Consider the following 17,991-nt stretch of genomic DNA (forward strand, 5'->3'; position numbering starts at 1 on the left):
CCAGGACAGCTGGGTCTTGGTGCAGAAAGTGAGGCAGAGATCTCCCTCAAACATCTATATATAAAACATTGCCTTTCAAATGACATCCCTCCTGCTGCTTTTGGTGGAGCATTTTCAGGGATTTCCTGGTTTTTGCTGACTAGCTAGTCTCCATGCAGATAAATCAAAAGTTTCCACTTTGCACTGCAGGTCTTGATTAATTCCACAATCAGTGCTTACTTCTGGTAAAAATGTACTGTACAGATGACGATCTGGAAGGTGACATCTGAAAATGAAAGACATCTTGGCCCACCCTAAAACTAAGATATGGCCTGATAGTAGCATGAATAAGGAGGTCTAAACATGTGTGTGTCTTGTATGTGTAAGGTGCAGTACTAATAACCATTGTTCAAGGAGGATAATAGTACCCTAAGCTTTGTGTAAGCCACATGTCTATTCAGACATTTTGACCCTAAGACTGGCCTCAAGAATTACATTATGAAAAAGTGTTCATAGGAAGTTATTAGGCTAATGGCCCTAAGGCCCTTACAAGCCTAGCCAAGTTCTGACTTTGTTTCCACAATCAGCACCTATTGTCCCTGTCCAGCAGAGATGCAGTTGGAACCCCCGCAGTGAATTTACGGTTACCCATCAAATCATCCAGACTGTGCTTGAAGAGGGCCAAAGAGGTGCTCTGCTTCACATGAATTAGGAGTCTGTTCCACAGGTGTGATAACCTCTGGGAAACAAACCTGTCCCTCTAGCAGGTTCTATTAATGTCACATACCAGGTTAAGGTCTTTACAGCGAGTAACCAGTGACCCACTGGACTTATGGATATGCAGCATTTCCAATAAAGCAGACTCAGAGATTGCCTTATATTCAAGGCAGAGACTGACTTTGAGTAGTCTGTATGAAACAGAGTAAAGTGACAGTGATTTCAACCAATCCACATAGGACAGATGCTGAAAACCTTGAATTCTCCTTGTGAGGAACTTTTGTGGTCTCTCCAATTGCTGCAGGTGCCTTAAAGGTACATACCAACAGGGGCATTGTACTTAATAATTGGCCCAATGAGGGAAGAATACAGGGAGGTCATAACTTCTTTTTTTTGGAGGCAATGCCCTTACTTATGAGACCAGCAATATAGAATTCCCTTCTTACCACTGTGGAGACATAGTGATCAAAGGTAAGGTTGCTGTCAACCTATGTGGCCAGGTCTCTGGCATCAATCATTTGTTTGCGTAGGACCCTCTTGCAGGATGTTGACATCATTTGGGGATTCTATGACTGCTCCCAGTTTGCAGTCATCCGCAAACTTTGTCAGCCACAGACCTTTAGTTTTTGCTTGTACTTTGGAGAAATAGATACCAAACAGCAGAGGTCCCATGACTGAGCCCTGTGGAACACCACTGGTTATGGGTCTGCTGTTGGAGGTGGATTCTCCTATTTTGACTGTATGGGTTCCATCTGTGAACCAGTTAGTGACTCACCTAATGACATAAGGGTTGATACCTAGCTGGGTGAGTCTGTCAATAATGCCTGAGTGGGGAATAGTGTCACAAGTCATGGCCAAGTCAAGATAGGCTGTATGCACAGTTTTCCCCTCATCCGGGGTTCTGGTAACTGTGTCAAACAAGTCCACAAAGTTTAACAGGCATGATCTCCCTTTGACAAATCCAAACTTAGTAAGGTCAAGTGTTTGGAGATTACCTATATCTTTATCGATAAGGTCCATGATGACTTGTTCCACGGCCTTGCAGATAAGGATAGTCACCCTAATAGGTCTATAGTTCACAGGGTCAGTGGAAGCACCACCTTTGTGCAAGGGGATAACGGTGGCAGTTTTCCATTCAGCAGGGATGAACCCAGTGCTTAGACTATTATTGAAGAAGAGTACCCAATGGTGTTGCTAATCTTGTTGGAGCCCATTTACAGCACAGCCAGGGATGTTATCAGGTCCCAAAGATGCTTTGTTTTTGGTCTTACAGAGGGCATTTATGACCGACTATCTAGAGATACAAGGTGGGGAACAGGTGGAAGGAATGTCATGTGGATGTGTGGTGGGGACAGGGGAGTGTAGTTTTCACCGAACCTGTCGGCTAACAGGTTTACTGTGTCCACAAGTTCACTATATGCAGTATCATTAACTACTAGTTTGGCACAAATTGAGGTGTTACCTTTTAGGCGGATGTAACTAAAGAATGCCTTATGGTTGTCCATAGTTGAGGATGCTAATTTGGATTTGTAGTTTGCTTTGGAGGACTTAACAAGAAGTCTTACTTGCTTGTTTAAGCTGAGGAGGGGGTGTTTCCAGTTGAGGGTATGCTCCATCTTACTTTTGGACACAATTTCTTCCTCTTATTGTAAAGCCTGTTAATGGCAATTATCCACCAGGCAGGTTTGCTCTTCCTTGAAGAGACTGTTTTGGTCCTATCAAGTAAGGTTGTGTCAATGCAGTTACAAAGGTGTTTGCAAAAAGCATTGGTGTAGGACTCTGCATAGTTGCCAGTTCCACCTGAGGGGGGAGATTCAGTGAACCTATTTATACCATCCTTTAAAAGGATATAATCTGAATTGGAGAAGTTTTTTTAGTTTAGTTGCTGCTAGGGGGGTGTGTGACAGTTACTTCAAATGAGACTGATTTGTCGTCAGATCTGACAAGGGAAGACCTCACAGTGGGGGTGCAACAGTGGTCCCCCATATTGGTAAGCACCAGATCCAAGATGTTGGTCACCCTAGTTAGGGTGTCCACCAGTTAGTCCAATATGTTGGAGTTAATGAACTCGAGGAAACTTTGAGCAAGTGAGTTTGAGCACGAGTAATTTACCCAGTCAATCAAAGGGTAAGTAAAATCACCCAGAACCAAGGTGTTTGGATGTATCTTGACAGATTCCAGTAGATACAAGTCAGCAAAGCGGGTGTCTTGATTAATTAAAGGAGTTCTTTAGCTGGCAATGACTTGAACAGTTGTCCTGCCAGCAGTTGAACCTGAAGTGTCTCCAGGGAGTCATACTGTTTAACCAATCTGGACGTGTATTTATCTTTAATGAATACTGATACACTGTCTCCTTTAACTTTCACTCCTTCCATTTATTGTTTGGATGTATGGTAGGAGGTGTACCCTGGTATGGCTGGGGTGCTCTCCACAGCCTTGAACCAGGTCTCTATGTCTGCATAGACATCAGCATCTTCCAAGGTGAAAACTGGTTCCACTGAGTGCAGTTTCATGCTAAGACTCCTAGCATTTACCAGCATAACCTTGAGGTTGTTTTCTGATGAAATTTTTACATTGGGAATTTTGCCCTTGTGACACTGCCTAAAAAAGATACTATGGGGGTGGCAAGAGCCTTTAACAGTAACCAAAATCCCAGGGGTGACAGATGAAGATCATCTCTGGCAAAGCATCGAGGTCTATCCATCATGTCATCCCAGACTGACAGAAACTGGATCCCCTAAAAAATGACACCAGAAACGAAAACAATTATTCAAGTCAATTATTTTTTGTTGATATTGTGAGATCATCCTAGGCCAGGGTAATATGCTGCTCAAGGCTAGGGGCATACCTGCCTGTGACACAATCAGTGAGCTCAGTCATGTCTCTCTTAATGTAGTCCAGGGAGGTACATCTCAAGACATTCACACCAACATGTACTATGACCGAATCATAATACTTGACAGACTTGAGTGCCTGTGTGATCTAATAAATCCTGGCACCAGAAAGACAGCTGACCATGACTTTATCTTTGTTCAGCCTGGTGAGGCAGTCATCTGTGTGCCTCACTATAGAGTCTCCCTATGACTACGATATATGGACTGCCTTATGGGCTTTGGCAGTGAGACACTTGTGCTTGTGCAATTATGTATATTGTGTGTTTTGGCGTTATGGTTGTCTTAGTATGTATGTGTTTTGGAGGTCTCTGGTGTTTAGGAAGATTTTTTTGTGAGTATATCTGCATTAGTTGTTGGTCTATGTGTATGCTGTGCGTCATGAGTAGGAATTGTGACAAGTGGGCTGACAACCCACTCTGTACCGCTATCTACTGCATGAGAGAGCTGTGATTCCAGATTCATAATGTATGTGCATCTCTCACAAATGTTACATGAATAATTTAGAAGTAGGGGGTGTCAATGTATATGAGGCAGCTGCTGCACTGCCTCAGCGGACCTGGCTGGTAGGAGAAAAGGAGGGAACTGACAGTTTATGGTCCTGGGAATAATCTTGGTCGGCTATAACCATTGAAGAGGGAATACAGCAGGTTAAGGTATTAGTAGGTTTAGGCATGAACAGCTGTGGTTTAGATAATATTTGCAAGGCCAGACAGTAAGCGTCTGTAACTAGCAATCTCTCTGTGCAGTAGTGCACAATGCACAAACAAGCACAAACTGGTTCAAACACTCGCTTTTTAAAGCAGGAAAAAAAAATAGGAAACAGCCAATGTTCAAATTATTCAATCAAAACGCCCTAAACAAAGCCCTGCAACAATAACTCTAGCTAGATCGGTCCAAACTATACCTTCCTGCCACGAGGGCATGGCGGGCCTCTCCAGACAAAACATTAACTGTTTTACAAGCTCCAACGTTCACAAACAGTACTAGAGTCAGCAAAAACCAGAACCTAGTCTATGTTAGTGCTTTTCAAGTGCAGCAAGCAAGTAAAATGAACAAAACAAGCAGATAAACAATAATTACAGTTGTAAGAGGAATTCAACTAGCAGACAATCTAAAAAAATGCTGTAAAACACAGTTGCACAGTTTAATCAAATAGATATGTAGCCAATATTGTTTTAGTTACTCAAAAAGTGCAGAAAATAGTTGAAAATAAGCACTTATCATTTGTAGTCTCTCAGCAGGTATTTGGAAAACAATAGATCAAGGGCAGAAGGCCTAACTCACTGCAGCTTTGAGCAAACAAGCACAAACCTGTAAAAACACAGGCTTTTTAAAGCAGAAAAACAGTAAAACAGTAAACAGCCAAAGTTCAAATTATCCAATCAAAATGCCCTAAACAGAGCCATGCAATGGTATCTCTAGTTAGATCAGTCCAAACTGTACCTTCCTGCCATGACGGCACAATGGGGTCTCTCCAGACAAAATGTTAACTGTTTTACAAGCTCAAAAGGTCACAAAAAGTACTAGATTCAGCAAAAACCTGGACCTAGTGTATGCTAATGTTTTTCAGGCGCACCAAACAAGTAAAATGAACAAAACAAGCAGATGAACAGTAATTACAGTTGTAAAAGGAATTCAATTAGCATACAATCTAAAAATGCAGTAAAATACATGTGCGCAGTTTATATAAACAGATATGCAGCAAATATTGTTTTAGTAAATCAGAAAGTACAGAAAACAGTTCAAAATAAGCACTTATCATTTGTAGTCTCTCAACAGTTATTTGAAAAACAACAGAGCAAGGGCAGAAGGCCTAACTCACTGCAGCTTTGAGCAAACAAGCACAAACCAGTTTAAACACGTTTTTTACAGCAGAAAAACAGGAAACAGCCAAAGTTCAAAGTATCCAATCAAAATACTCTAAACAGAGCCCTGCAACTTCTAGTGAGATCAGTCCAAACTGTACCTTCCTGCCATGACGGCACAATGGGGCCTCTCCAGACAAAATGTTAACGGTTTTGCAAACTCCAAAGGTCACAAACAGTACAAGATTCAGCAAACGCTTGGACCTAGTCTATGCTATTGGATTTTCAAGTACAGCAAACAAGTAAAATGAACAAAACAAGCAGATGAACAGTAATTACAGTTGTAAGAGGAAATCAATTAGCAGACAATCTAAAGAATGCAATCTGCTTTGTGAGAGACAAGAACCCAGTGTGTTATGAGACTAATTTTGTTTTTGTTTTTTTTTTGGGGGGGGGGGTGTTACATACGTGTTTTAACTTTTTTTTTTCTCTGCACAGTATTTCTTACAATTAAAGACCCCTTGGTTTACTACAGAAATGTTATACACTATAGTTTATTTACTACATTTTCACAGTGAATAACTGAACAGATTCTGGTAAACGTAGAGGAAAGTTATTTCCATAAAATTTACTAGCACTACATAACTTGAAGTTATTTGCCAAAAAGTAGCAGAACATTAACTGAATAGTTACTTAAATATTCTTCAAAATGGTTTCACAGACACTGGACTATCTCTTAAATAAATGAGTGAAATCTAAGTTCTGTGAGGAATAAACCACAGATGTATCATGAAGAGTTAATAAGAACATAACATACAACCCTGCATAAAGTGATGTTCCTAGATAAGTTCAAAGAAAAACATTCACACACAAAGCTGGCAGTTGTACACTTACCTTGATGGAGCTGTAGTAACTTGGGTTATACAAGCAGCTGCTGAGGAAAGACTATCTCTTTGCCGCAAAGAAACAGCAGAAAGTGGTCGATCTGGTGGATTAGTTGGCAATGGCTTTTTTGGTGGCAAAGGCTTTTTAGGGACAGGTGGCTACAAAGGGTGAAATACAACATGTTTAATAATCAGAATCATGTCACATAAGAAGCAGATCTATTTCCCAATCTTTTAAACATTTCCTAAGTGAAGTATAAATGGCACTCTGATGTACTTGTACTCCAATCATTATTAATTTAGACACAATAAAGGAGCAATCTTTTATATGGACAGCAGCAACAGCTGCCATCTTCTAGTGTGCAGAGGACAGAAGTAGATGCAAACAGAGGCAGCATAACTTTAAAGTTAACAAAAGTTACCCAAGTTTCAGGGACCATTTGCTTAAATGGGTCCCCCAAATCATTATTTTAACCTGGATCAGTCTGCAAAGTAAAACATGTTTAAAAACATAAAACACAACCATTTCTGTGGCACAAAGTTTTGGTTCAAACCATGTTTCCAAATGACCCAGATTTGACTATCAGTCTTGGTGCTGGATGTGCCACTCAGGGAAAGATGCATGTGAAAGGTCAAGGTTGATCTACCAATATGGGGGAGGAGTCAGCTGAAGTCCTGCTACAGAAATGCTAAACTGTCAAAGACCTAGCACTGAGATTCCATGCAAACAGACCTGGAGAGGGAGCAGTAAGCTTACCAAAAGGATGCCTGCATTCTAATCAAACATCATGAGAATGCAGAACTGTGCACTTGCAAGCAGGTCAGTGTAAACAGGTAATAACTGGGGATAGCTGGTTAAAAAAATGACTACGAATGAATGGCCAATCAGGAATGCACCTGGATTACGTGTGTGTGTGTGTGTGTGTGTGTGTGTGTGTGTGTGTGTGTGTGTGTGTGTGTGTATATATATATATATATATATATATATATATGTAAAAATAAATAAGTAAAACAAAATGAGTACATGTACACATCAATCCATATGATTTACCTTCTCTGAGATGCTGCACTCTGGGGACAGGACAACTCTTTTTTCCACTGCACAGTGGATGGGGGAAGGGTGCAGTAATTACAGCTCATTTTAATTAATATTCTACCACTGCTTACCATTTTATCATCATCTACTTTCTTTATGCTAGGCAACTGTCTTGCATATAAAGGAACATATGCATTTAGTGCAGAAAAATGGCCAACAGCTTTAAATAAACACTGCTCACACATAGAGGGCATCAAAAAGAAGCTAGGTAGCCTTGCATCTCATCTGGAACAAATAAATAGAAGAGTTTCAAATCAAACATTTATGTCTAAAAAACAAAGGTGCAAGTCCAGTAAACTGTTAAAGCCACTGCTAATACATATAAATGTGCCAGCTACATCTAAATACAACTGCAATGCAACTTGTCTTATGAAATAATACAATATATAACAAGGTCCCCTTCATGCTTCAGTTCTTGCAATACATTGCAAGAAAATGAACCTCAGAGGGCCTAAGGAAGCACATAGATTGCAGACTTGGAAAATATAATTTGTTGTATACCTCTTTATGCATACTCTTGCTCATGTAATATAAGGCTGGTCATCAGTGTTGGATTACAACAGTGGAATTCATAAGATCACCCTGGGCCCACAGCTCCAGGGGGTCCAAGGCCAGCCCCAAAAATTATTTTATTTTATAAGCTTTATTGTATTCAGCAATGCTAATTTATTTCAGTAAATATATGTGCTGAACACAAGTGAGTAACTCTTTCTAATTACAAGAAACATGTTAAATGACATACACCTTAAGTACTTACCTTTACATACTCACAATGCCACTCATTTGCACATGCACAGAAGGGCCAGAGAAGATATTCATCTCAGGCACTTAATTATTTTTAGTCTTGTTAGTAAATAAACATGTCTTTAATAAAGATTAAATACAGAGTCTGTGGCCCTATCTACAGCATTGCTGCTTTCTCTTCATTGCCTTCCCATGATTCATTGCAATGGCAATGAATAGAAAGTTCAAGTATTAAAATGTGATAGTTACAGTAGGAGCTTTCTGAGCAGGTACTACCACTGCGTTAATGCAAAGTAAGAATTTTTTTTAATACAATGGCAGTCAACTACATAAGAGAATGCTAGCTGTGCTGTGAATGGAAGCAAACTGCCCCTTTCATTTGCTCAATTTAAAGTTTGGCATTAAGGGCTGGTGTGCATATGCATAAAATAAATTGGAATATTTACTTTCTTTTTTTCTTTTACAACACTGACAGTCAACCTGATAAGAGGAAGTACATGTGATGTGGATGAAAAAGAAATGCTACTGCCATTTGCAAATTTTCAAGTCTGACAAAGGGCTAGAATACATCTGTGTGAAATAAAATGGAATATTTACTCTTTTGCCACTCCTTATAGAAAAGAAATTTAAAACTACCCTTGACTTCAGAGAATATACTTGTTTTGCCTAATATGTTTTGTTCTGCAATTTACCCGTGTTGTTTGCCAAATTTATATTTTGGCTTAACAGGCCTTGTGTGTATTTATATGAAATCAGCTGGAATATTTATTCTCTGGGTACTGTTTGTGTGAAGCCAAGATGAAACTGTTCCTGACTTTGCAGTCACTAAATGGAGTGGGTGTGGTGGTGGCTGTAAGTAACTTACCTTCTTGTAATTTGTTCAGCTTAGTGTCTGGCTTTATAGGACTTGTGTGCAATTGTATAAAATAAGCTTTGGGTACCACCTGTACAAAACAAGCTGAAACTGTCCCTGACTTTGCAGAAGATTCCTACCATTGTCTGATTTTAGTTTGTTTTTCATAAAAATTGTGTTTTTTTGGCAAATTATTGAGGACTGCAAGTCACTAAATAATGACATGACTTTGCATTAAGGCTTCAAATCCTTCAGAAACTGTATATCAATATAAAACTGGTATTCTAGCAATTAGGTTTACAAAAGCAATATTTAAAATATGTCCCTGCTTTTGAACATTTGTTACTCATTATTATATTTTTGTCTTTGTCCTCGATTCTTGCTCTGCATTATTTTTTATCACAGTCAGATGAAGTGCACACAAAAAGGGGCTAGAACTGCTGGAAAGGAGTGGGGGCTGTTTGTGGATGAAAGTATCTTATATTGTTTACTCCACTGACAATTTGGCTTCACAGGACTAATGCAAATTTGTGTGACAACCTAAAAAAATGTGTAGGATGTCTACTGTTTATGAGAAACGAATTTAGAATTGCAAAGCTCTCAACTTTCCCCAAGTTCTCCACGTTTGGTCTTAACAAAATGAGTGGGTTTCTGTCAAATCATGGAGAACTGCAGTCACTTAATCACAAATATTTGAATTTCATACTTCATGTTCTTCAAAAGAGTGTATGCTATTGCAAAACGTTATATGCATGTAATACCATTATTTAAAATCTTTTCTTGATTCTTGGCTTTTGGCCATCATCATTTTTGGCTCTGTCCTTGATTCTTGCTCCAAGAGATTTATAAGTGTTATTTTTTACCACAATCAGATGAAGTGTACACAGCAAAGTTGCTAGAATGCAGGTGGATGTTGAGCTTGTCTGTGGATGAAAGCAACTTACCTTCTTGTCATTTGATCAGTTTGAGCATTCTGGCTTTGGAAGACTGGTGTGTACTTATGTGAAAAAAGGTGGTATACTTGGGATAGTGGGTATTTGATTATCTACAAAGAACATTAACAAAGATGTACTAAAGATTAAAAAATCCCTGATGATATACTAGAGATGGCAATAAATGTTATTTATATTGTGGACCAGCTACCCGTTTTATCCTCTGTTACAAAAAATCCAGCACAGATGATCTTAACCCACTTTTCATAAACTTTAAATACTTTAATGCATATACACTTATTATACCACAATCAGACATCTGAGGTGCAGACAATAAACAACGAGCCTATGACTGCTAAGCATGGGGTCTGTCTGTGGATAAGAGTAGCTGCTACTGCTATTAAACATCATTAGTATGCATTTGTGTAAGGTTGAAATGTAGCCTTTTTATTGCAATCAGGCACATGAGGTAGATACTGGTAGATTATAATGGTAGTTGTTTTAACTTAAATCAGGAAGATGAATCCATAACATGTGCATTTACAAATGCTCCCCATCCCCCCAAAAAGTGTGCAGGGATCGGGGCCCATGACCAAATTTTTAATGTCAATGTTGGACAGTTTCTGGAACATAAAACTCTGCTGGTGGTGTTTCTCAGGGCATTTTTAAGTTAAAAGTATTGTGGGTTTGGCTTACGTGGAATATGAAATATACTTGACAATAACTGACTGATGCTGCAAGGTTTTAAACAGCAGCAACAATGGCTGGTGCTTTTTGCCCTTAATGATGCTAAACATTTTGAAATGTGCAGTAAGTTTTTTAGTTGAATAAAATTTCAAGAAAAGTACAGAGATAATTTAACAATGATGACCTACTCACTGTTTAAAATACTATGATAAGATACAATCTTAAAGGCAGCAGCAGGAACTCTGAACAATGAGCATATAGCTAACATGAATAACAGATAAAGTACATTCTGAAGTTACAATTATACTTCTACAGCATGCTGACATCATAATGAGCTCCCTATCTGTATTGGAGTACCCCAAGGTTCTATACTAGGCCCTCTTCTCTTTACAATATATACAAATAACCTCAGCTCTGCAACTCAGCTAGCCTCAATAGTCCAGTACGCTGATGATTCCACACTTATTTGCTCAGTCCTCATAGCCCAGGAACTACAAACTAAAATGCAAACTTCTTTTCAGGATATAGAAAAATGCATTACAGATCATCAACTCATATTAAACCCTAAAAAAAAACAAGATAATAGTTTTCAGAAATAACAAACCCAAATCATGCCAGTCCCCTCTAATACTTTCCTCAAATGGAACCAAAATAGAACCCATAAGCCAAACAAAACTTCTAGGTGTCACAATAGATAACCTAAAACTTGATAACCACATCTACCTCACCATCAAAAAAGTCCACACCAAACTAGGCACCCTATACAGAGCCAAACCATAACGGCATGGAAATCAACGTGGATTGCTGAAGAGAGAGAAAATAGTACTGTTAGAAAAAACGACAGCACTACGAGCAGCTCTCAAATGCCAAATGTATCAGAAAACAATAATTCAACAGCAGTTTTTCAGTCAAGCACCAACAATCAGCTTGTGAAAGTCTATCAACAGCATGGCAAGCAGAACAGGACTTGGGCACATGAAGCGCTGAATGTGGAGAGGGGAAGAGGATTTACAAATGCTCCGAAGAAAAAACAGAACAACAAGGGCAATTATCGACAGAGATAATAGATACTGTTGATTTGCCCTTTAAAATTGTTAATCTTTCAAGTGTATATTTAAGTGATGAAGTATGTAATGTTTTAAGCAAAGGCTGAAATTTTGTACCAGTTGAAAGAGCAGACAAGTGTGATGCAATTAATGCTTTGAGATAATTTGTACGCAAGTTTAATATGAAATGTTTGTTCCCAAATACCAATAATGAAAATAAGTTGTTTGTAAGACCAAGTGTTTATAATCTACCTTTGAAGAAGGAGCTGGAATTGTTTTTAATGGTTAGTGGACTTAAAATTATAAAGCTTTAAAACAACAAACCTGAGTATTGTTATTATAATTTAACATCTAGGGAGAGAAAGCTATTATATGACTTTTCCAATAATAATGAGGTTTTAGTTACCAAGACTGATAAAGTCAATGCCTTAGTGGTTTTAGATAAAGTAAACTATATATCCAAAATGGAAGAAATGTTAAATGACATTGACTTTTATAAGAAAGTCACATTTTTGGATATTAAAAAGGCATATTCATTTACAGATGCTCTAACTGAAGAATAGTTCTTAAAGGGACATATATCAGAACAGTTAAGATGTTATTTCAAGATTGAGGCTCCCAGAATGAGTAGAATATTTGGCTACCCTAAAATCCATAAAAATTTAGATGGCCCACCCATGAATACCGATAGTTGCTAGTAGTATGAATAAAAATGAATTTATGGCAGTATTTGTTGACAAACATTTGCAACAAGTAGTGACAACAGGGTCTTCATATGTAAAGGACTATTTTGATTACAATTTTTTTTTGGACGTTAGAGTAGATAAATTAGATTTATTAATAACTATGGACATCAAATCATTGTATACAGTTATACCTAACAATGAAGGGATGGAGATGGTCAAGTCTGAATTGATTAGATCTAGAAAATTTTCAAATGGAACAGTTGGTGGTCTTATGGAGATTTGAGATCTCATACTGAGTTATAAGTTTTTTAAATTTAATAGCAAATTGTTTCAACAGATTAATGGAGTGGCGATAGGGGCAGCTATGACCCCCAGTTATACAAATTTATTCATACAAGGGTGGGAAAAGGTGAACGTATTAGAAAGTATTTATGCTAAACACATCAGTGTTTTATTTTATATAAGATTTATTGATGATGTGTTTTTTGTACGGAAAGGAGGTAAGCCATTTAATTCATTTTTAGAATTTACTATGGAGTGTAGTACATCTGTTAATTAGATTTAACAGTGATGAAAGATGGGAACAAGATTGTGACATCTATTTTTAAGAAAAATGTACAAAATAATTTGTTTTTACACTATAGTAGTATGCATCCCAAAAAGACGAAAGTTAACATAGTCAAAGGACAGTTGCTAAGAGTTCGTGAGTTAACAGATATTGATGTTGATTTCAACAAAGAAAGTATGAGTTTATGTAAAGAATTTATTACTAGGGGTTATCCTGAAAATTTGGTAAAAGATAAGTTTAGGGAGGTTAATCAAATGAGAACCAATAAAAATGTGAAGGTTGCTTATGATAAGCAAGTAGATTATAAAGTCTCAATGCAAATAACAAATAGTATTGATTCTGAAGCCATTAAATGGATTATTAGTTCCAACCGGAACATTTTAAAATGTCATTCTGAGGTTAGTACAATAGTAGGAAAAGCTCCAGTGTTTGTACAAAAGAAAGGGAGAAGTTAATTTGTTTCAAAGAAAATCAGGACATGCTGAGGGTATGTTTACGAATGTAGGCATGTTTAAATGCCACAATTGTACTTTATGTCCTTTACTGTTAACGGATATTAAGGAACTATATACTAATGGATACAGGCTAGAAGTAAAGGGAAGATAGACTTGCAAATCACGTTTAGCTGTTTATTTAGTAATTTGCTCTTCCTGTAATTCATTTTATGTGGGATGTACTACTAGAGAGCTTTCAAACGGATGTATCTACACAAATATGCTGTGATGGTTAAGGATGAGAAGAACGCACTTGGCAAACATTATAAAGTTAATTCATGTAAAGTTGAATTTTAATTTTTGGTATTAGGGGAGATTAAACATTATAACAAGAATACTGCTAAAGATGAATTAGGGTGGCTAGAGTATTCATGGCAAGTAAACTTGGATGCTTGCCATCCACCAGGTTTGAATGATAGAGAGGATTTTGTAGACTTTCTTAAAAGGTAGTGCATTAAGCATTAATTAATCATGTGTTTAATTGTATTAGTATTTAAGTGGTTGTGTTTAAAAGCATTTTTACAGTCTGAAGAAGTCTTAAGTTTTGAGATGAAAGTGCTTACTGTTTTATGCTTTTATTTTTATTAAAGCTGTGAGCTTATGTTTTCTAACCCGGCTTTTTATTTTTACTGGATTTTGTTGGTCCGTTTTTTTGTTTTATGTTGGTTGTCTCTACTGTATGTCAGCAGCTTTTCTCCCCGGGTCTCCACTGAAAATGGGCTTCTGATCCAGACGGACATTACCCAGTAAACAAATGTAATACATAAAATAAAGTAGAATAACAATGTCAAAAAAGGGCAGCTGGGTAAGAACATGCAATAATGTGGGATTTTTAAGTGGATATCAGTTAGGTCAGATGACCATCTCACTTTCTGGTAGCACGACCCATCAAATAATTCCAAACTCTTCTCATAATGTTACATATTCACCTGCATAGTCCACTGTTCTTTATGCATTTCTTACTCAGTTAAGTGAACTTGGCAAAAGGCAAAAGGCACATTAAGTTACAGAAAACAATATTAAAAGTGAACAAATTTTACAACTGCAAGCAAAATAAATTTCAGTCAAAAGACAGCTAGTCTGAAACAAACTCAGGAATACAGAAAATCATTACTTACAGTTTACATAAATTATGTTTAGGCAGAAGGCAAAATGACATCAAAATAAGAGACTATTTGCAACTCAGACAAATTTACAGCAAAGCAGACATCAGGTACAGAAGTCCGTAAAAATACATAATTTACACAAATATTAAATGCAAAATGGTGACACCTGGTAATGATACTCCAAAATTTCAGGGAAGCAGAGAAAATTGTATGAAAGGATATACGGAGTACATAAACATTGATAATTAAAATAAAAGAAGACAGGGTAGGGATGAGGAATGTAAAAAAAATCACAGAACTAAAGTAATAATGCTTAGTTTTAGGCTAGAAATCAGCATCAGAAAATAAGAAAGAAGATGTAAGGTAAGAAAGACTAAAAGCAGGCATGCAGAGCAATAACTACAGATAGTTACAGCCTTGAAATCATTGAGGAATACGTATTAAACGAGCTATGGCAATCAATTTTCCTAAAGACACTCACAGGACATCTCAAAAAGTAGAAGGTTGTTTACTGAAGGAACATTTTATTTAATTATTTTATCTTTTATTTGTTAACTGAGTAAGTGGGCCAATCCATTGATCATTTTCTGACACAACCTAGGCTTACAGTATAAGACTGTAATATAACAATGTTAACTATGAAAGTAAATATTATACAGAGTAACAATACAAACTATAAAGCATGCATAAGACTGCATATAGTATAAAATAGCACACATGAATACTGACATTAAACACTGCAAAAACAATGCAAACAAAATGTGTTGCTGCAATAACCAGATAATGAATTAGAAATGTGCTATTAAAAAACCCAAAACATATCCTTGAACAGTGGTATCTCATTTCAACAATCCAGTTTCTCAATAAAGTACCTTGCATGAGGACCAAATTCAATTACTTAACTTAGCTGTCTATCGCTGAAGCAGGTTATATTCTCCTTTAGTTTTATCTTAGCAAGACAGGCTCATTTCTGATTTTGATGGGTGGGTCCCTAAATCAGACTTTTTTACAATCATGTCTAGAAAGTCTATTTGTTCAAAGGAATACTTATGAGCAAATCTCAAAAAAGATGTTGTATGCAGATATTCAATAAATTGGCCCAATACTTGCAATGGGCCTTCCCATAATAAAAACATATCATCAGCAAATCGTGTGTACCACAATATATATTTACTAAACTCATTCCCGTGAAGTACTTGGGTAATTTCCCACTGTACCAGGGCCAAGCTGGCACAGTTATTGGCACACACAGTGCCCATAGCTATGCCAACTCTCTGGAGAAAGAACTCTTCACCAAATACAACAATATTGTTTTCTAGAATTATTTCTAATAAAGCGCAAATCAAGTTTACCTTGTCATTAGTAAATATGTCTCATATTTAAAAATTCCCTTAAGTTTCAATACCCCATTCATTGGGAATTACTGTAAAAAGGGATTCTATGTCAAGGGTCACAAAACAATATTCTCCTGTTAATGTTGAAGCTTTAACATGCAATTCCTGTAAGAAATATTTTGTGAGTCTTAGCACCATTTCGCAGGCTTCTACTCCTGAATGTACATTTTTTTCTAAAGAATTCATGTGCATGAGGGAGCATAGAGATTAGCCTATACAGGAAACCAAGTAGGAAAAATTGTTTATTACATAAAAATAGCATGCACCCCAGACTGTTACCAGAAACGTTATGAAAGGGCAGTTTCTTAGAATTATGAGGTTACACAATAGCGAAATACAATTAAATAAAGCAATTAAATCTTTAAAAGAATTTCGTAGTTGGGGGTACACAGAAAAAGAGATAGACAACTGTATTAAGGACTTACAGAAGGAGAGAGATGGTAAATTTAGACCATATTTATCAAAGCAAGCTTTACATAACAATGAACAAGGGAGTTTGAATACAGACAATACTCTTAGAGTTCCGTTTTCATATGCTACTGACAAACATCTTCTGTGATATTATTAAGAAAAACTGGAATACTTTGACAGCTATTGCTGAACTTACACCATGTTTCTCATTTAAGAAAAATAAGTCTTTGAAATGGCATTTACTTTATAAGTCACAGGGACAAATAAAAATAAATGAATCATGTAGGTTAGGGACATATATGTAGAGACTGTACAGCTTGTAAATATGCACATACAGGAGCTTGTTTCACACATCCACAGTTGAAATTTAAGATAGAATTTGATTTCTATGCCGATTGTAAAACTAGAAATGTATAAAAGTAATACCGCTGAACACTCCCAAAGTATCCTCTCAGCAACAAGCAAAAGCCAAAATATCTAAAACTAGAAATGTAGTATATTTTAGCTTTTGTCAGACCTGTTATGCTTTTTATATAGGAAAAACGAATTGTTCCTTTAAGGAACATATTTTAGAACACAATAGAGATATTAAAATAATAAAGATACTAGTCCTCTAGCAGAGCATGTGCATAAGGAAGGGTCAGAACATGTGTTTAGATTTTCTGTGTTAGAAGTAACACAGAAAGGGATTAGGGGGTGGAGATTTAAGAAATAAGACAGAGACAGCGGAGCAAAAGTAGATTTTACAACTTAATGCTGATAAGCTACCAGGCATCAATGATGTCATAGGTTGATACTAGGCTATCTGCCCCAGGGCATTTATAAGCCTAGCCAGAGTGTGTTTGGCTTTCGTCACCCTTTTAGATTAGTTGACTGTGCCTCTGTATAGTAGGTCACAGAAGATAGCCCTTTTAAGGTTAGTTTACTGCGCCTCTATCTAGTAGGGGACACAGAAGAGATCCCAGGGGTAAACCTACGAACTCCCATCCACTCGTCAAGACTTCTCTTGAAGAGGGTCATTGAGGGCCTCTGCCTAACATGGATTGGGATTTTGTTCCAGAGTGAGGGGAGCCTCTGGGATATGAATCTGTCCCTCCAGCATGTCCTATTTATTTCTGTGCTGAGGTTTAAGTCCCTGGAGCGTGTAGCTCTAAGAGATTTGGATTTCCTGAGGTGGAGCATATCCATTAATTCTGGGTTGGACATGGCTTTATACGTCAGGCACAGATCACCTCCGAGTAGGCGGTAAGCAACTGAGTAGAGCTGCAGTTTCTTTAGCCTAACTGCGTAGGACATCTGTTTAATCCCTTGATCCTCTTGGTGAGGTACGTTTGGGGTCTTTCCAGTTGCTGCAGGTGTCGGGTAAGGTACATCCCAAATGGGGCATTGTATTCCATTATGGGCCTGATGAGTAGAGGGGCACAATGACCTCTCTTGACCTAGATGTGAACCCTTTCGTGATAAGGTGGGCTATATAGAAGGTCTTTCTAATCACTTTGGCAACGTGATTGTCAAAGGAGAGATTGCTATCTACTTGGGTCCCCAAATCCCTAATTACTTCTTCCGTACTTACTGAATTACCACCTATGTGGTAATTTGTGGGCACTTTGTTTTTCCCAAAGGGGATGACTATGCACTTTTTGGCATTTAGCTTTAGGCCATGGCTCTGGCACCAGTTATCCGTCTCTGTGAGAC

The 17,991-nt window shown here is 37.5% G+C and overlaps 1 protein-coding gene across 7 annotated transcripts in view; it reads right to left on the reverse strand.

Moving 5' to 3' along the window:
- Window positions 1-17,991, reverse strand: part of ADAM15 (ADAM metallopeptidase domain 15) — a 1,588,574-nt gene that overhangs the window by 59,871 nt on the left and 1,510,712 nt on the right. For all 7 annotated transcript variants that reach the window (XM_044080074.1, XM_044080071.1, XM_044080076.1 and 4 more), the window contains one exon: window positions 6,290-6,438. In XM_044080074.1, the coding sequence (XP_043936009.1) occupies window positions 6,290-6,438 (149 nt within the window). The remainder of the gene's footprint in view (window positions 1-6,289; window positions 6,439-17,991) is intronic.

Source organism: Protopterus annectens, chromosome 8.part0 (genome assembly GCF_019279795.1).
Source record: "Protopterus annectens isolate FY-2018-M chromosome 8.part0, PAN1.0, whole genome shotgun sequence".
Lineage (NCBI taxonomy): Eukaryota > Metazoa > Chordata > Ceratodontiformes > Protopteridae > Protopterus > Protopterus annectens.